This window comes from Pteropus vampyrus, unplaced genomic scaffold, assembly GCF_000151845.1.
Source record: "Pteropus vampyrus isolate Shadow unplaced genomic scaffold, Pvam_2.0 Scaffold50, whole genome shotgun sequence".
Taxonomy (NCBI): Eukaryota; Metazoa; Chordata; class Mammalia; order Chiroptera; family Pteropodidae; genus Pteropus; species Pteropus vampyrus.
Genome location: NW_011888831.1, coordinates 1 through 19,006, shown reverse-complemented (window position 1 = coordinate 19,006; position 19,006 = coordinate 1). Strand labels below are relative to the sequence as shown.

The 19,006-nt window shown below is 52.0% G+C and overlaps 4 protein-coding genes across 6 annotated transcripts; all 4 read right to left on the bottom strand.

The window, feature by feature from the left end:
* Window positions 1-24: 24 nt before the first annotated feature.
* On the bottom strand, window positions 25-8,378 carry DVL2 (dishevelled segment polarity protein 2). 2 transcript variants are annotated; one of them, XM_011359665.2, is made up of 15 exons: window positions 7,533-8,378; window positions 5,155-5,224; window positions 4,686-4,831; window positions 4,446-4,555; window positions 4,190-4,325; window positions 3,977-4,067; window positions 3,761-3,830; window positions 3,527-3,666; window positions 3,356-3,432; window positions 2,659-2,726; window positions 2,358-2,486; window positions 2,108-2,239; window positions 1,792-1,971; window positions 1,161-1,379; window positions 25-1,033 (listed from the first exon to the last, which is right to left on the bottom strand). In XM_011359665.2, exons 1-15 carry the CDS (start codon window positions 7,724-7,726, stop codon window positions 585-587), a joined length of 2,211 nt encoding a protein of 736 aa, XP_011357967.1. In that variant the 5' UTR covers window positions 7,727-8,378; the 3' UTR covers window positions 25-584. The 2 variants fall into 2 exon arrangements, with proteins under 2 accessions (XP_011357967.1, XP_011357968.1); XM_011359666.2 differs by having other exon boundaries at window positions 4,458-4,555.
* A 75-nt stretch (window positions 8,379-8,453) lies between these two features.
* PHF23 (PHD finger protein 23) lies at window positions 8,454-12,846 on the bottom strand. Of its 2 annotated transcripts, none has more exons than XM_011359662.2 (5): window positions 12,610-12,846; window positions 11,034-11,065; window positions 10,782-10,874; window positions 9,334-10,216; window positions 8,454-9,236 (listed from the first exon to the last, which is right to left on the bottom strand). In XM_011359662.2, the coding sequence occupies exons 1-5, from the start codon at window positions 12,641-12,643 to the stop codon at window positions 9,019-9,021; spliced, it is 1,260 nt and encodes a 419-aa protein (XP_011357964.1). In that variant the 5' UTR covers window positions 12,644-12,846; the 3' UTR covers window positions 8,454-9,018. The 2 variants fall into 2 exon arrangements, with proteins under 2 accessions (XP_011357964.1, XP_011357965.1); XM_011359663.2 differs by lacking the exon at window positions 12,610-12,846 and adding an exon at window positions 11,619-11,695.
* Window positions 12,847-13,659: 813 nt separating this feature from the next.
* Window positions 13,660-15,758, bottom strand: GABARAP (GABA type A receptor-associated protein). The gene is made up of 4 exons (XM_011359661.2): window positions 15,524-15,758; window positions 14,857-14,935; window positions 14,599-14,717; window positions 13,660-14,153 (listed from the first exon to the last, which is right to left on the bottom strand). Exons 1-4 carry the CDS (start codon window positions 15,611-15,613, stop codon window positions 14,088-14,090), a joined length of 354 nt encoding a protein of 117 aa, XP_011357963.1. The 5' UTR covers window positions 15,614-15,758; the 3' UTR covers window positions 13,660-14,087.
* A 1,044-nt stretch (window positions 15,759-16,802) lies between these two features.
* Window positions 16,803-18,963, bottom strand: LOC105291729 (CTD nuclear envelope phosphatase 1-like). The gene is made up of 4 exons (XM_011359660.2): window positions 18,578-18,963; window positions 18,241-18,352; window positions 17,738-17,822; window positions 16,803-17,434 (listed from the first exon to the last, which is right to left on the bottom strand). The coding sequence occupies exons 1-4, from the start codon at window positions 18,737-18,739 to the stop codon at window positions 17,374-17,376; spliced, it is 420 nt and encodes a 139-aa protein (XP_011357962.1). The 5' UTR covers window positions 18,740-18,963; the 3' UTR covers window positions 16,803-17,373.
* Between the last annotated feature and the right edge of the window lie 43 nt (window positions 18,964-19,006).

The window sequence follows — 19,006 nt, the reverse complement described above, 5'->3', positions numbered from 1 at the left end:
AAAGAAAGGAGCCAGAGGCGTGGGGAGTTTGCCCCTATTGCTTTATTTGGTGTTTTATACAAGTGACTAAAATAAATAGAGTAACAAAAGCAGCTACACAGCCCTCAAATACTAAATACCCCAGCTTCCTTTGACTGCTGCCAAGTGTGGCCAACCCCACCCCACCCCGCCAGGATAGCAGAACAGCTGACTGGGCAAATGGAATAGGAGGTCACATTTCGGGGTTAAAAGAAGGGGTCCGGGGGGCAGGTATTCTTCATATAAAAGAGGAAATGCCTACTAAAAAATAGTCCAAAAAAATGTAAGAAAGTCTACTTTAACCCCCCAAAAGGCTTACAAAAAATAATAAAGCTAAAAATAACCAAAGGTCCCTTGAAGACCCCCGAGGGAAAGGGGAGGAACCAGGCACTGCTGGTTAAGAGTCATAGCGGCAACAACCTCACAGTAGGCAGCAGCCCACATGACAAGCTAAGCCCAGGCACCACTGGAAGAGTAATGAGCAAGTGATTGACAAGACACCCAATCACAGGACAGGAGCACCAAGAACTGACTGAATAGGCCAAGGGTGGAGATCTAACATGGCTCTACATAACATCCACAAAGAACTCACTAGGGTTGCCCATGGCCATGTGGAAGCTTTGGCGGCTGGCTGTCAGCTCTGGGGGCACTGAGCCCAGGTCTCTGATGGGAGGGGCCCCTGGGGGTTGCACTGCTGGAGGGGCAGCTGGGGGAGGTGGGGGCATCATGACCACCATCATGGGGTTATAGGGGAGGGCCATACCAGGGGGTGGACCATAGGGATGGAGCCCTGGGTGGGCTCGGTGACTGGGAGCACCCCCTGATGAGCTCCTGGAAAGGGGAGGGCCCCCATCACCAGTGCCACTAGGATCCCCGCCTCGCCGAAGGCTGCCCCCGCGGCTGGAGGGCTCGGACTCACTGCCACTGCCGGACTTGGACTCAGGGGCCCGCTCCTCAGGCCTCCCTGTGCGCCCTGCCCCCCCATCGCTTCGTGTGGACCCACTGCTCCGGCTCCCTGTTGGGGGAGAGGAGAGGGGCAACTGAACCCCAGCCCAAGGTCCCTCAACCTCCCTAGCCCCTGCAACTACCTCTCCTCCCTGGTTTTCTCTTGCCCCTTACCCCTCTCTCTGGCAGTTACTTACCTTCACTGTGCTGGCTGCTAGCACTGCCTCCACCATAGGTATAGGATGAGAGTTCATGGTAGGGTGGAGGCTGGGGGCTGTATGGGTGCGGGGCTGGGTACTGGTAGGAGAAGGTGGGCAGCAGGGGCCAGGGGGTGGCCCCAGGCAGAGGAGCCAAGGTGTCCTGATCCGAAGCCCCACTGGAACCATCATTATCATTCAGAGACAGGTTGACTAAATCTTGAAAGTAAGAGAAAAACTAAGAATCACTGTTTTAAGAAGCCAGGACATAAAGACATTAAATGAAGAGGACCTAGGAACCATTTCCCCAGAACTACCCTTTATGGGGGTTAAAACGAGGGTCTCTAACAGGAAATTTCCCACCTGCCACTGCTATCAGGGCAGGAAGTCAGCCCGGGCCACCGTAAGTCTCATATGCTTTCATGAGATTCAGAAAGAGGTACCCCTCTTCCCAAAAGACGTTGTCCTGTGCATAGTGCACAGCTTGTCCAGCAGAACATGGGTGGATGTTAGCCCCTGCTAATTGTCATCAGCCAGTGCAGGGCCTACTACAGGACACATACTGCTCAACAGTCCACAGTGGCACTGGCTGGTTTCTGGGCAATGTCTGAATTTGGAGAGGGGCACTCACAACTCTCACAGCCACCACTGAGGTCTCCGAAGACATAATAGCACTGCTCAGAGAAGGTGATCTTGTTTACTGTGTGTCGGATAAGGCCTGCCTTAAGCAGTCCACTGGCATACTTGCGGGCCTCCCGCCGCTCAGGAAAGCCCTCCACATGATGGTAGAGCCAGTCAACCACATCCGAACCTGGAATCACCCAGAAAAGAAAAAGGACTCAGGCTCTCCTCTCTGACTCTTGCCTCACCCCTGTTCGGGCCATTCCAGCTTTGGACTACTCTTCCTCCTCCCCCTTCCAAGCTACCTTCCCAGGGCCCAGCCATACCAAGAAAGGCATTAGGAATGGTGATCTTGAGCCACATACGGTCCCGAACTTCCAGTCCAGACTCTGGAGCTGCCATGGCTTTAGTCACAGATGCCATGTCTGTATGGATGGAGAGACCCCGGCCCTCACAACCTGACAGAGAAGAAGCAGGGAATCAAAGGCAGAGCCTAGTCCCAAGGAATGGTGGGATCACAACACTGCTGAGAAGCCTTCAGAGGAGGGGTGGAAGGAGGCGGGCCTGGGGGCTCACCATCAGGTAAAGAGGACCCAGATGTAATGGTGCTCATGGAGGAGGAGCCTGGATAGGCTGGGAAGGTGCCAGTCAGTGCAGCAGAATGTGAGACCCAGGCAGCGGGGTCAATTGGCTGGATGGGCTCATCTGGGACAGAGAAGACCATCAAGACGATCACTTCCTAGTCCCAGAGAGCCAGCCCTGTCCCTCCCTGACGCAGACCTGAACTTCCTCCACCAATTCCCCCATAGCCTAGGGGCCCAGCCCCAGCTCCCAGCTCTCTCTCCTCTCAGCTGCAGGCCCTCTGAGCATCACTCACTTCGGGGGAGAGTGAAATAAGCCTGGGGAGAGGGATCCCAGCACTTGGCCACAGTCAGCACGATGGGGCTGTGGGGAAGAGAGAAGGCCAGTCAAGCAGGGGTGAGGGTAGAGGCCTCAGGAGAGTGGAGGCCTGGAATGAGAATGGGTTGAGGGACAGAAAGAGAAAGAGAAGAGCAAGCAAACATGGCAGGGCCCAAAAAGGTGAGGGTGGAAGGCTCAACAATGTTGGTGACTCACCAATATGGGTAACTCTTAAAAACATACTGCTGAGTCAGACAAGAGAATACTCACTGTACAGTCCATTCACAGAAAGGCCCCAAACAGGTAAAACTAAACTGTGTTGTTCAAAGATACACACATGGGTGGTAAAACTACCAAGTGAAGCAAAGATTTTTATCATAGTGATGACCAAAGAATCAGGTGAATAATTACCCTAGAGGCAATGAAGAGGATAGGAGCTGGAAGGGACACTAGGGAGAACTTTTGAGATATCAACAAACTTCTATTTCATGATCTAGGCAGTAGTATTAAGGACACCCATTTACTCTAGAATTACTCATTACATTATGCATTTTTTTTAATTTTATGTACTTTTTAGATGACTGTTGTTTCAGTACTTCCTAAAAATTATAAAATGAAAGGTGAAAAAGCAAAGACAAGAAGACTGAGGACTTGAGACCAGCTGAGAGGCTCACCCTGGCTTGTGCACAATGTCTCTCAGCACCCGCACAGCATCATCGTTGCTCATGTTCTCAAAGTTCATGTCATTCACCTGGAAGTGAGGGGAAGTGGATCAGAAACAGGATAGGAGAGGCTGAGAGCTCCTGCCCAAGTCAGTACCAGTGACCCTTTCCCAGCATACCTACCTGCAAAAGCATGTCCCCCGGCTCAATGCGCCCATCGGCCGCCACGGCCCCACCCTTCATGATGGAGCCGATGTAGATGCCCCCATCTCCCCGCTCATTGCTTTGGCCCACAATGGAGATGCCCAGGAAGTTGTACTTCTCTGTGGAGGGAGTCCATGTGATGAGGGGAAGCCCAAGCCACATGACCCCCAAGCCCTAGAGACCAGGTCCCCCAGCCCCAGGCTCCCTCCATACCCATGTTGAGTGTGACTGTGATGATGTTGAGAGACATGGTGGAATCAGTGACACTGCTGAAGGATGAGGTCTGTGACAGAAAAAGGGGAAGGAGCTAGACTGCCTTCAACAACCAGGGACGAACCCTGGGATTCTGTCTGTGCCCTTGTATCCCCTAAATCAAGGCCCAGGCCTCTAATTTCTCTAAGGTCCAGTTATCCCATGAGAACCCCTTACCCTCTCCAGACGGGGTGGCCGCTGTTTCCTCCGCCGCCGGTGACGCTTGAGGAGACGGGAGGCACTGCTCTGCTCCGTGGAGCTGCTGAACCTGTTAGGAAGTTAAGAAGGGAGTACTTGCAGGCGGAGGTGGTCATGAAGCCAAGAGAAAGATGAGAGGATTGGCTCAAAAGAAGGGGCTGGTGCCCTGAGGAGATATCTGTGGAGCCATACCTGCTCATGGTATCATCCTCATCTGAGTCCCCTAGGCTAGTGCTCTCCAGCTCGCTAGTCATGAGGGTTGAGGAGCTCTCGTACCCAGCCAGGTGGCGCTCCAGCCTAGAGGGGCCGCTGGGCCTGTGGCCCCCAGCTAAGTATGAATAAGAACTTCAGGAACCAGGCTTCATGCACCTTACCCTCAGAAGACTTGGGTCTTAGCCAACCCCTTCCCAACTCCAGTCTACCCAGTCTCAGCGCCTGGCCCCCTCACCGCCATGCTCACTGCTGTCTCTTCTGCGAGGCCGCTCCCGCCTCAGAGACACTACTGACTCTGTTTCTGTCTCAGGCTCCAGATTTTCCCGGCTGCTCGACACATTAGGGCTAGATGGGCAAAGATAGTTGCCAATCTGAGTCAGTGGGACAGGGCTCCAAAGCTTTGGCTTCCCCTCCCAAGGGGCGTGGATTCCCTCCTCACCTCCCTCCTATGGACTCAAGAATCCCAAGGACTCACTGGAAGGATGGAGGTCTAGAGTCCCCAATGCCACTGGTCCTCTCTGGTGGCAAAGGGGGTAATGGTGGGGGTGGAGGTGCCAGTTCTGTCCGAGGTTCCTGAGCTGAGGGAGTCATCTCAGGCTGGGAGTTATCTGATGACACGAGCTAAAGGGTATAAGTGATTAAAAAAAAAAAAAAAAAAAAACGGCTCTATTGGGAAGTAAGGTATATGAGATAGGAGTAAGGGAAAGGATTAGAAAAGGGCACAAGGTTGAGAGAGCCTGGAGTAAAACACAAAACAGCATTAACAAGCATTAGAGGGCTCCAGAGAAGGCTGAGGGACTCCAGCTCGCTTTCCAAACAGGTAGGGAAGCCAAGAGCCAGGGCCTCCAACGACTAAGCAGGGGTTGAGCTATAAGGCCAGACTCAGGCTTAGAGGAGCCTGGCAATGCAGGAGGGACAGAGCCCTCAAAATCAGGGCTCCTTACCCAGGAAACCACCCTTCCGTTGAAGCAGGGAAGGCGGGCATTGTCATCTGAAATTTCTTCCTTCACCACCCTGCCGAGAGAGAGATGAAAGTCAGTGAGACTGGACCAACTTCCCCGACTACCATCCCCATTCAAAATTTTTCCTAATTTCATCTAGCTCAAGGATGCTGACTCTCTCTTAGCTTGTCCAAGTGCTCTCTCACACTAAAATACTTCATTCTTATACCTAAGAAATTGCCAAACTCGATTCCCTTTCTTCATTTCTCCTTTACTCCCCAGCTCACCTGCAGGGGGCTCAATGCTGCTCCAAAGATCTCCTTGAATCTGATTCAAACTCTCAGTCCAATTTCAAAGGCCATCCCCTAAGGTTACTCTGGTTGCCCAAAATATCTAACTTTAGGAGCCTTGCTGGCAGCCTCCTCTCAATCTCAATTTCAACCCTGTTCCTCACACACCCTCCCTAAAGAAGTCTTTGATCCTCATCTAAGTCTCTACTCTTATGCTTTCCTTAGTTTTCTCTAACTCACTTCCAGAGAGCTATCTAAGTGTGCTATCTTTGCCTAAATAAAAATACTCATTAGACCAAAAAATGGTACTTCCTCACTCAGCTGAGAGCTCCCAAAGGGAGGTGAGGCCTGGCTTCCCACTCCCCTGTGCCTCACCTGGCACAAAACTCTGCATCATGCAATCTGTTCTGCCTAGCACTGGGGGATCACCTCTCCCATGAGTTCCTTGCAATGAATTGGACTTCACTGGACTACTTGCAGGTATAGCTCCACAGATCTCTCCCCAGGGCTCCTTCTTATCAACCACCACATGAAAACATTAATGCCTATTCTGTTCAACACCATGTTCTGGCCACACAGCAAAGTACGTGACACTTGGTAATCAATGAATACTTGTTGACTAAAAGAATATAGATATGAACTACGAGGCTCTCTGCCCTGAACAGAAACTCTATCACATACACACATCTTCACCCCTAAATAGGACATCCTTTCTGAATAACCTTTTAGCCTAATATGGTTCTAGAAGCCTAGATATATACCAATTTAATACATTTGCTTTCAATGTCACAATACAGCTCAGTCACTACCAATCTGTCTCAGCATAATGCAGTATTCTTCATAACATAATACCATCTCAGCAGAGCCTGGCCTGACAAGTTATTCCATTCTGTATCATCATAACCTAGTTTATTGACAAGTCAGAATCAATACTGACAATTATCACTGACCAAGAATTTAACATACACCATGCACCTGTACTAGGCATGCACCTGTCTAGGCATTTTACTCTGATTATCTCCATTTCACAGATGAAATCAAGACACAAAAGTTTTAAAAATTGCCCAATTAACACTGCTGACAAATAGAAGAACCTTGATTTATATCCAACGTAACTTCCAAGGCAGTCCCACTTTCTCAACCATGAACAATCTTTCTAGATAGAGCCCAGCTCTCCTAAAACCCAGGCTATCCCAGCCTAATCCAGCTTGCCTTCAAGAGCTGAGATTGAGGACTCAGAAGATTCAGTCCCAAAGGCAATAAACACCAAAGGGCTTACTCTGCATCCTTTAAAGTCCCAGGCCAGCCCAGAATGTCCCAAATTACCCCCAAGATAGCCCAATCTATTCCAGCAGTCTAGAATGTCCCCAAATGCAGCTGTCTGCACCAATATAGACAAGAATATACTCATACAGCTGTCTGTACTATCACACACTCCAAAGCCCTGTCTGCCCTCTACTGAGTGTCCCAATAAAAACTAGGCCCCAATACAAACTAAGATTAACCAGTACAACTCAGTAGAGACCAGAATGGCCCAAGTTCTCCAGCACAGCCTGATCTACTCCAGAACTGCCTAAAACATCGCAATACAGCATTCTTTGCATTTAGTACAAACTAGAATATCCCAGAATAATCCTGGCTGCCCTAACATAGCCCAGAACATCCCAAGTTGCACCAATATAGCTCCATCTACATCAGGAGATTCCACAGTAACCAACAATATCCCTGTGTGCTACAGGACTATTAAGAATGTACTACACTACCAGAGGACAGAGCAATCTACCTCACTACAGTCCAAAGTGACCCCAAATGAACCAGTACGCCCAACTCTATTCCAGTATAGCATAATCTTCTCTAATCTGGGTTAGTATAGCTCAGTGTGTCCTCTCACGGCTAGCTCTGTGCGCCTCAATCTTTCCAACTATAACCTTGTCCGTCCAGGGATATCCAGTCTACCCTAGCATAGTACAATCTGCTCCACCGTAGCCCAGATGACCCCAGTATGGCTTAGACTAGACCTGTGCTCCTTAATTATTACCCAATCAACTCCAGCACAGCCCCCATCAGTCGCAGTCTAGGCCTTGCGCTCACCCGAAATCCTGATCCATAGACTTGAAAAAGTACTTAGCGCCCGCGGGTCGCTGCAGTACGCTCTTAAAGTCGCCAAGGGTGATGCGCTCGGCAGGGACAGGGATCTTCACCAAGTAGGGAGTCTCTTCTTCGTCCAGATGGTAAATCACCTTCGTCTCTCCGACACCACTGACCCCCGCGCCGCTGCCCGCCATGGTCTCGCCTGCGCGCTCTCGGGCTCCACCGCCCACCCAAAGGGGCTAATCGTCCCCGCCGCGCCTGCGCAAACCTGCAAACCGACACGAGAGTGCGGACAGACCAACCCCAGTGCAAGAATGGTACAAGAAGGAGGCGGGGATCCGTGGGGGATCCGTGGAGGAACCGTGGAGGATCTGCAGGGTGTCGGCGGGGTGTCGGGCCGTGAGGCGCGACCGAAAGCCGCGGACTCGGCCGCCGCCGCCAACAACCTCCAAGGTCCCGCCCACCTCCCCCACATCACGTGGCCCAAGTCGACCCACCCGGATCCTAGCGTCTCGATCACATGACTTTTAGGTCACGTGACGGCCTGAAACCACCCACACGTGACCATCTCCAGCAACGGTTTCCCAATCCTCAACGGCCCCGCCCCCAAATGTGTCTCCACCGGCGTCACCCAACTATCCTAGCTAAACTGACCTGTGCCCTCATGGGATAGGCAACCGACCCCCACCCCGCTAAACCCCGCTCAGGTGGGGCGCACCAAGCAACTCTAACCCGCTTAAGCGCACGTGAGTGTAGTTAAGGGTGGGGTTGTGGGGTTCCTAGAGACAGGGCTGGTGGGGAAAGGCACAGAGCCAGGTCATTTTCAGCTTGAGCTTTACATCGAGTTGGGTTTCAGGCCCACCTTCAGCGGTCTTCTGCCATTTATTCTGAAACCACCCTCCCAAGCAGCACAGTGAGGGCTATAAACACAAAAGAGCCTACTCTGCTTTATTTACAACACGAAGGCTTCCTGTACAAACAGCCGGCCAATATTATTAAAAACAAAAGAGGTGAGAGAATGGTCACCTGCTTTCCTTCCTCCCTTAGCCAGGCTGGTTGGTAATCCACCTCTGAGCTGCCATGCCCAAAAGGGGAAGTCCAAAATTAAAAATACAACTGGTGTAGAATAAATGGGGAGATAGAAGAGGAGGGAGTGCTATATTTACACTAGAGTTTTATAGACAACTGTCCCATCCCATCCCAATTCCAACCCTGGCCCAGAAAGTGAAGGGTGGCAGGTCCAAGGGACAGAGATTAAGTGTCTAGGGACCCAGACAGCTTCCCACCCCCAAATATAATGGGTCTGAGTTTAAGTCCATACGGTGGTAAAGGAGACTAGGATAGGAACACATTGCCAAACCAGTCTCCCTTGGGAATTCCTGCCTGGAAGTGGGACAATATCCAAGCTTCAGGGGATAGGCTGAGGACCCTGAAGCTCAGTTCCCAAGTCTTGTCATTTGGAAGTTCCAGCCTAGAGATGGTGATATCAGGGCTCTCCAGATTTGGGAGGTGGACCTCCTAACCGCCGGGCCTCTGGCCGCAGTTCCTTGCATTTCTGGCAGTAAAAGAAATCAGGGACATTGGTCTTCTTAATCTTAGCACAGGAGAGATGGATCCATGTTCCACACAGGCTGCACTCAATCATGGGCCGCCCTGCAAAGGGCTTTCGACAATAACACGTGATCAGGTCCCATGAATCATCACCTGGGGGAAAAGAAGGTTTGGTGTTCTAAGCTCTTGGATCCACGACAGCCCCATGCCCATCATCCCAGCTTCCCCTGGTCAGCCCTAAACTTCTCACCTGATTCTACCATGATGTCTTCATCCATGACCCGCATCTCCCCTTCACTGGAGCTGGCATCTCCATCTTGGCTTGTTTCAGTGCTGCCCACCTCCTTGCTTTCACTATCAGTGGGAGGAGCTCCTTCAGGGTGCACTGTAGCAGGGGGCCTAGGAGCCTCAGGGTGTGTTGGGAGCACTGCGGTTGGGGCTTCACCTCCTACCATCGCTACCATCTCTTCCTCCTCCTCCTCCTCCTCTTCCTCTTCCTCTTCTTCCTCTTCCTCCTCCTCCTCCTCTTCTTCCTCCTCCTCCTCCTCTTCAGAGTCTGTATCACTGGGGGGTGCCTGGGGAGGCCCAGGAGGTGGGAGTCTATCACCCCGCTCTGACTTTTTCAACTTCCGCTTTTTGCTCTTCTTGATTCGAGATCTCTTTTCCCCATCCCCAGGGGCTGGCCGAGGCCTTCGAAGCACTCCAAAGCCAGCTCCCCCTCCTGGCCCCAACTTTCGGTTCTTTCGGTCCTTCTTTCGAGGAGGCTGGGAGAGGTCCCCCTGAGAAAGGGGCACTGGGGTGAGAGCAGCAGGGGGCCGGGAGGCATGTGTCAGAGATGAGGGGGACAGTGGAGATGCCATTTTGGGCCCATCTAGATCAAAGAGAGAGTCCTTGAGCTTCATCTTCTCAAGCAGGGTGGCACTGTCAGGGGCCTGCAGACGAGAGAAAGTGGACCTTGGAGGTCCTGGCTGGGTGGGACCTGCTTGAGCCGCCCGTCTCTTAGATGACTTTGCTTTCTTAACAAAGGTCTGGATGGTTCGGAGATCTGACGGGGCCGAGTCCCAGCCATCACTGTCTGCTGCACTCTCACCTCGCAATGGAGAGCTGGAGCCAGAGGCTGGCCAGTCACTTTCCTTAAAAGGCAGATAAGACTAAGATTAGCAGAGGACCCAAAGTCATCTCAGTTTCTCTACAAACCCAGCTAAAAAACCAGGGACTAATCTATCCCAAAATATCCTGCCAAAACCACAAATCTCACTGTGTTCGGAAAGTTTATCCCCACCCCAATTCCCACCAGCAATTCTTCTTAAGCACCTCCATGTTACTTCCGCCCTTAAATTCTAGCCATCTCCCAAATACCCACTGCCTTTGCAACATTGTATTCTCAACAAGAGCATTTCTTTAGCTTCCTTTCTGTATAGTCTCAGTCGTTACCATTTTCACCTTAAAATTTATCCAAAAGCACCTTCCATTAACAGCACCCCAAGACTATTCATGGCTGTTCAAGCCACCTATCTCTGATAACCCGACTCTCATCCCAGATATTAGTTTTCCTACCAGAGGCAGTTTCTAACTGCCCTAGTCTTACCTATAATTTCTGGTAGGCTTCTCCTAAAAAGTAACACAATCCCATTTGCTCAGTAGCCCCCTCTATAGTCCTAGGCCCCAGTCTCAAATCTGTTCATCTCCTGTCCCTACCTCTTTGCTAGGGGGGATGTAACCAGCATAGGCCAAGACAAAACTGCAGAATTTGTTGAAATCTTCAATTGTTCTCCGACGTTTCTCTGGTGGCTGAAAGGAAGGAAATTTTTATCACGTGTAGTTTAAGAGGGGCATTCCCAAAGGCGCAGTCCCAGGAGTGAGGAATCTGGAAAAGGTGGGAGAGGGAGAGAAGACTGGGAAGAGGGGTAAGACACTAACACTAGGCTGCAAAGATAAGGAAAACCTCACCTGAGTCTCTGGCTTAAGGGTCGGAGGTGGATCTGTGAAAGCAATAAAAGCTGAGTCAAGGCACTTAGGAAAGAGTCTGTGTAAAACCCCTCCTCTATACATTGGCGATCTCAAGAGAAACCCCTGCTTTCCCATGTCTTTCAGGCAGGCCAGCAGGCCCCCAGCTATGCTGGACCCGCCCCTGCTCCCCCTTCCGCCTCGCGAGGGGCGGAGCCTGGGCGCGGCGCCCTCTCAAGCCTCGCTATAGCGCTCCCCTTCCCCCCACCCGAGGCCTGGCGCCCCACCCCCCGCCTCACGGTTTCTTTAGACTCGTCTACTCGGATCTTTTAGCGCCGCACCCCGCCATACCGCTCCCCGGCCGGAGCCCGGGTGCCTCCTGCCGCTGTCCTTCACACGCGCCCACGGCCCCGAGTTCCAGCCTAGCCGCGCTCTACAACCCCTGGCCCTCGGAAACCGCACAAGCCGCCCGCCAGCCCCCAGGGTTCAGGATGACCAAGCTGAACGGCTCCCCGCCCTCCGGCCCCTTCTACGCGAGCACGAGGCCCGGCGCGCCCCTCACCCCCCACCCTAAACACACAGGCTCACACATCCAACGCCAGTTCGCGTCCCGAATAGACCAGAGCGCTCTCACCCGGACGCGGCCCCACCTGCCCCCCCCATACTGCGCTCCCCACAATTTCGCCGTCCCTCCGCCCCCATCCGGGGCTTTGGCCCCTCCCCGTCGCGAGCTTCTCGGGCTCCCCGCCGGGCCCCCGGGCCCAGTTCAGAGCTCTCTCCGGCAGCCACCCTATTTCTGCCCCCGTATTCACCAAGTCACTAGATTACAGACCCCTAAACTCTAGCCCCCCAACCAGCTTCTCTCTCCTTCCACGGCAACCCCCCCTACTGCTGCCGCCGCCGCCTCCTCACCCTCCACAACTCCCAGGCTCTAACCCTTGCCGACCAACTCCCCCACCCTCACCCCACAACTCGCTGGTCTTAACCCCCACCTCGCCCCACCGCCCCTACAACTACCCAGCTCTCCTCGCTTCCCGGCTCTCTTCCCCACAACTACCTCCGGTACAGGTCCCTCTACCACAGACAATACCCAGACACTCTCCTCTCCCACAACTATCTGCCCACCCCTCCAACAATCTCCGGCGGCAACTACCGGGGAGCTCCCCGATACAAACTGCTCCACCTCGGCGAACTACCGGGCTCCTCACTCAGTTCTCTTCTACCTCCTCCCTCCTCAACTCTCCGACCCCCAGATTTCCCCAGCCTCCCAGTTTCAGGGCCCCAACCTGCCGGAGGCCCTTTCGGCCCCTAACCCCCCGAGCTCTGTGTTTCCAGCTCCCACTCCCCCACCCCACCCCCACACACACAGCGTCGGATCTCCGACTACCCCCAGCCCAGTCTCCCAACCCTCTCTTTCTCCAAGATCTCTCAACTCGTCGCTCTCCGACCTCCAGGGGAAGACCCCCAACCCCCTCTCGGCGCTCCCTTGCTGGGATCCGTGGCTCGACCTCCAAGTTTATCAATTGATTCCTCTCCCGCCCCCCGCCGTCTCCGCGCTCTGTGCCGGTCGAAAGCTCACCTTCGGGACTGGGCTCCGCCATGGCTTCCAGCATCGCCCCCTTCCCTCCTCCCGGTCCGGCGCCCCCCTCCCCTGAGCCGGGGATCCCGGTGCCGCCTCTGATGTTCGCTGCTTTTACTGCTTCGCTCCACAGAGGTGTCTGCCTCGGCCCGGCTGAGACTTGAATCCGCTAGCCGCTGCCGCCACCTCCCTCTACCACTGCCTCCCGCACTCCCGGACCGGGCCCCCTCCCCCCCGCGCCGCCGGCCGCCTGCTCCCTCCTCCTCCCCTCGCCCTCCTCCCTTCGCGGGCGCCGACGCGCAGTGCATCAAGGGGCTTGTAGTCCGTCTGGGGAGAGCGGAAAAGGGACTGCATAAACATTTGAAACTTCAGTTCCCAGCAAGCCATGGATTGGCGCAGGCGCACTAAACCGCTCCCCTCCCCCGGGGAGTGGCGGGGAGATTGGGAGCAGAAGGTAGAGCGGAAGAGCGAGCGCAGGCTCCTGGGAAATGTAGGCTTAGCGGGACTAAGAAAGAAGGAGAAAGCGGCATTAGAACTCTCGGCCACCATACTGCCTCATTCTACAGCGTCTTTCTCCCCAGGGAGATCTCCCCACTTCCGGACGAAGTGGTTGCTGGGAGATGAAGTTATCCTGGTGCTAATGGTTCCCTCCTCCCAGTCTTCTCCCTCCCTTGGATTCCATTCCACTAGCCAAGTGACATGCAACTAAGGACAGTCCTTTTACCAGCCTCCACACACGAACACCTCTTCCTTAATCCAAAAGGTTGTAATAAGCTTGGATGTTTATAAAGCAGGTACTTTCATACTTTCTCCACACGAACCCACATTGTTATTCTTTACATAAGGACCCAATACACACGTATATAAAACTAAAGTTTCAAGAAACAATACTCAGAGTAACCCATCTATCATAACAAAAGCACCCTTTTTATGCAAAAGGAAAAACAACATCAACATAATAAACCAATATATTACTATCCCTCCAACCTCTTTCCCCACCACTGACAACTAAACAAAAGGGGGAGGATAGGAACACAAAGCAAAATCCAGTTCAGCTTGGTGGTTTCCTCTTTATTGATGTACTTCCAACCTTCCTCCCTCCCCAATTTCAGTCCCTTCCATCTACCCCCAAAAAAAGGTAGTGAAAGGAAATGATTGTTGGGGTTGTGAGCCCCTTGGGCAGTGAGAAAGGGAACAGAAACCAAAACAATCACTGGATGAGACAGAGGTTGACAATCAAGTCTAAAGCAGAATGGGAAAGGTGGTAGAGAAAGGGGAAGAAAAGAAAAAGGAGAGGTACTAGAGGCCATCTTCCCCATTAACACTCCTGCTACAAGGGTCTGGTGAAGAGCCTCAAACATTAGGAAGTGCAGGTCCTGAAGGGCGGTGGTGTTTGAGCCTGAAGAAGGAAGAGGGCAAGGAAGGGGGGCCACCTCTTTCTTTGTAGAATGGGACCCCCCACTGAAGGGGCAGCAGCTTCACAGACCATAGACACTTTCATCACTGTACGCAATGTATAGAAAGAAGTCTTCTTCATGGTGTTCCTGGAATGAAAACAGAAAATGATGGTGGTCAGGCCCTGGTTTTAGTTACTTACCACCTGCTACTCAAACACATTCTTCAAAAATCATTCTTTTTGAAGACTTCCCCAAAACCAGTGGCCCGATTGTCTTCCTCACTTGCTCCAGGCCCTAGCAACCTAGCAGGATTATCCCTAGCAGCAGCTCTGGGCGAAAAAGATCTCAAATCGTTCTCTGTCACCTTAGAAAGGGTCTGAGTCAGAACCGTAGCTCCAGCTCACTGTTCCTTCCCTTCTCTTTACTACCATTACCCTCTCTAAAAACCAGGACTATCAAAAATATTAAGGTCAAAGATAAAATTGAGAGCTAAGCAAGCCAGCTACTCCAAGAACTACTGACCTAAAACTTTCTTCCCCTCAAGCTGTTCCAACTCCTCTCCAAAGCCTCCACTACTTCCCAGTCACCATACCTGGTAGAGCTGACCCATCGTGGCACTGGTGGGTGGAATGACATTGTTGACAAAGAAAAACAGGGCATCCTCAGCTCGAAGATGAATTCGCTTCCGGATCAAGAAGTAGAACTGACCAACTGCCCAAAATACAAGGGGTGATAAATTCACAGATACCACAAATGCTCTCAAAAGAAGAGCTGCTGTGTGGGGCCTCCTCCCACAGAGATTGCTCTCCCACCCCAGGAAGCAAACCTAGGTAGTGATTCAGGTTCCCACCTGTGAGATCAGAAGGCACCAGGTATTTCTTTTTGTCCAGATCTCCTATTCGAGCTTTGGGAGCCTTTTCTACTATCACCTGATAAAGGGAATATTAAAATCAGGAGACATTAGGTGTACAGCCCCACAGCTCCACCTGTCAGGAATTTAAGAGACAATATTTCCAGCACCCCACCTACCCCAGACTCATTTCTCTTTGTCTCCAAACATTCGGTGCAGCCCTGAGCAAAGACTCTGACCCCATTGACTCAACTCACCTAAATATCCAGATGCCTGAATTAGGGGTGTCACAATAAACTATCTTAATTCCACGGAGATGACTTGTCTAGGTCGACTATAGCTTCAATCTCAAAAACCTAGCTAGCTGGGGGGGGGGGGAGGGGTGGAGACCATGTGACACTCAGACTGTCAAACTCCCTACAGCCTCCCGAATCACAAGGTCTAGCTCTCCCACCTACACTCCCTCACCCCAGCTACCACTGCTACCCCACTCCTTTCACCTCCGGTCCCCGAGACAGCAGTTTCAGGCTTGTTCTCAACCCCGCCACAGCCGGCAGCCAGATGCCCATGCTGCCTGTCCCGGACCCAAGCTCAGGCTGTTGCGTCGGAGTCAGCGCCAGCGCCAGCGCCAGCGCCCCACACCCTCTGCCCTGGCCGCTGTCCTTACCGGGACCCGGTCCGGGTATTTCTTTCGGATCTTCTCGCCCTCAGAGCGGCGCTTCTCGAACGGATGCTCCTCTTTATATACGAACTTCATCCTCCCGGGAACCAGGTTGGACCGGGCTGGGCTGAGGGAACCCGGGGGGGAGGGGGGGCCGGGACTTGGGGCAGCGGCGACGGCAGCGACGCGCGGGCGGATTCAGCGGAGCGATCCCAGGACTTGCGCCACTTCCGTATTCACCAACCCCGCCCTCGCCCATCAAGGGCCGCCCCTCCTGCTACATTACTCCACTAGCGCAGCCTCCCTGACCGCCACCACCCCGCCACGCCATCAGCGTAATTGCTTTGGAATCAACTTGTGGGCTACGCAGGAATCGTAGCAAATGTAGTTGGCTTTTGGTACTGTCGAAAATAACCGAAAACTCATTTTTCGACTTTCCCCCACGAAGCTGGGGGTGAAAAGAAGCTAGGAGATAGTAATCATAATGACCCTCAGTTCTCTAAAAACTCTTTTCAGACATAACGTACAAGATAAAAATTGAAGATAATTACAAAGGTAGCTATTCACAAAACGTGTTGGTACGCTGAAGGCGGCCGTTGACACCAAAACAAAGTAGTGCCCAAGCGGAAGAGGTGGTCTTCGGCAATAAAGGAGGGCAGAAACGAAATATATGTTTGGACAGACGCACAGAACGCTTGGGTACCAGATATGAGTGGACCAATAAGGACTGTAAAGGTCTGAAAGGTTAGGGACTATGTCAGCGCGGAAGAATACAATTATTTTTGTCAAAGAAATCATGTGATCACAGAGAAGGGCGGATCGTCACGTGGCAGATGCGAGGAAATAGAGCCGGCTTCCGGAAGGTGGAGCTCGCCGCAGCTGGAGCTCGGAGGAACGTTGGCCTGGCCGCCGGGGGGCAGCGCCGGCTTAGCTTGACTATGTGGGTACCCCCCAGCCCGGCGTTTCTCCAGCTATTTGCCTTTTCTGGCATACAGGTTCCTTCTATCATACTTATGTGCCCTACTGCTCTCAAGCTCAAGTTCCCTCAGGACATGTAGCTGTACTTTCACTATCCGCAGGGTCGCCCACTCTGTCACTAAGACCCTTCATGCCAAAGCATGTGACGTCGATGTTCACTAGTCCATCCCTAACAAGCCAACACCATCTTATCCTCCTACCCCACGGGCCCAATAGCAGTCTCTCCCGTCTATCTAGGGGACAAGATGGATGTGAACAAAGATCCCTCCCTTATTTCCCAGAACCCCAGAGAAGGACCTAGGGCAGCTTTGGTTTCAAAGTTATAATGCATGGTTTAAGAGAGGGAAAAAAAAAAAGAGGAAGCTGGTTACAGGTCTGATGGAATCTGGGAAAAAAAGGAAAATGGGGGGACAAGTTTGGGGAAAATCCAGTGGCCCAAATCCCAGTATCCCACCCACAGCCCAGCCCTTGGAGTGAAGAATTAGATCAGTTTTGTACAAGAGTTTTTAAAAAATCAAATCACAACAAAGCTGGCTTGGCTTCTCTCTCAGCCTCCCAGATTACCGAACGTCTTTCTCACTGGCCAGTCCTGTCTCTCCACCACAGACACTGTTTCGGCTCTCTTAAGCCTCCGCTTATGTCCCAGTCTGGGGTTTCCAGGGAGTTCAAACACGAAGTTAGAGTGAGGCTGCTTCAGAGTCTGGCCCATGTGTCCATCCAGACTCCATATGGAGTGCAGGGCTCCCAGGGCAGAGAGGGGAGGGAGGGGCAGACCCTGCCCAGGCAGTCCTCACCATTGGACAGGGCATCAGACTGCATCCCAAGGGCTCACCCTCCCTTTCCCCCCCACCCCAACTCAGGTGGAGGGGGAGCAGCTGTCACCAGAGCCTATGTTGGTGAAGGTTTCGGCTCAGCACAGAACGAACATCAGCGGTGAACCTGGGATGACAATAACTTGCATTGGTAGAGTCCTCATAGTTGATAGCCCCACAACACTAGTGTGAGGCAGCCTCACTAGAGTCGTAGGGCAGAAATGATCACCATTTTCACATGATGTTCAGTTTGCCCAAAACCCAGTGGCTAAAAGTAATGACCTTTTAGTGTAAGAAGACATGGGTTCAAATGCCAAATTCTTAAGGGAAGAGAAATAAATAAGTAAAACAGGACAAACTTTTATTCTCCCTTGGGATTCCCCCACCTCCTCCTTGATCCTCAGAAATCTAAGTGTCTAGCTTCCCTTACCTGAGGGCATCCAGCATGGGAAGCAGGTTGAGAAGGGCAGTGTCACTGGGGTCACTGAACCAGGATTTGATAGGGATGGCATTATCTAGGTTGAGTGAAAAAATGCATATAAGAAAGGATTCAAGAGAGACAGGGTATTTTTTTCTTTTCTTTGGGAGTAGGGATCATTAAAATATATACCTCATCACCATCCCCCACCAAAACTCAGTAACTTAGATAAAAACCTTCCTGATTTAACTTCCAAAATAAAATTGTCAATCACTGTATCTCATACTAGTGTGAGGCTTCTAGTCAAATTTATTGCCATTGTATCAGCTGGAGCAAATCTGCTATGAGAAATCTGATTTATGAAATGGACATGTGGGGGAGGGAAGGTCTCAGTGAAAAGAGAAACAGCTTGCATCCTGACCTACAGTAAATGAAAGCATCCCAGCTCCATGTATTCAAAATACCTCCTCAGAACCACTTCCTGGTCATGCCAGACTCACCACCTTCCCCCATACCTGGATGGCTCCTATAAGCCCCTGGGGAGTTATCCAGGATCACAATGCTGGAGAGGTCACTGTGGACCACAGAGAGGTCCTTGATGTAGCTGCCCAATTCCAAAGTGCAGTGCTGGAAGGCAGGGTATGCTGGGCATCAAAAGGAGACTCACCCCTCTGTGACTGTCTCCCCAATCCCAACACCATGAGCAGCCAACTCCCACAAAAGGGATTGTGCAGTATACCTCCCCTACAAGCCCAGAAGTTCCCATTCCAGGGCAATTGCCTCAAACTAAAATCACTCCCTGGTAGCCTGCCTCCTGAGCTTCACTCTTAGACCTAGATTCTAGCCCCTTACCTGTCTGTAGTATCTCCTCTTGAGAATGCTTCTGCTGTTGTCCAGTTTATCTGCCACAGCAGAGCCATAAATCTCCATGCTTGCTGTGAACACTACCAGCTCGTACCACTGGCTCACCTGAAATAGGTAGGGGGAGAGAGAAGTATCAGAAAAGGTGATCATTTGTTTAGATATATAGTTCCCATTCACTAGGATTCCAGCCTTGTCCTTCAGGACTTTCAGCAATATCAAATGTGTCTGAGGACACAAAATTCTGAATGCCCCCAAACTCAGGAGTTTTAGACACCATATACCCTTAAGATTCAGAAATGCAAGAAGCTTGTGGAAGAATAGAATTGTATCGGCAAAACAAATGAACCCAAATCATGAAAAGCCATTCTCCAAATATTCCACAACCTCCCCTCTCAAAAATTGCACTTACCCATTTCT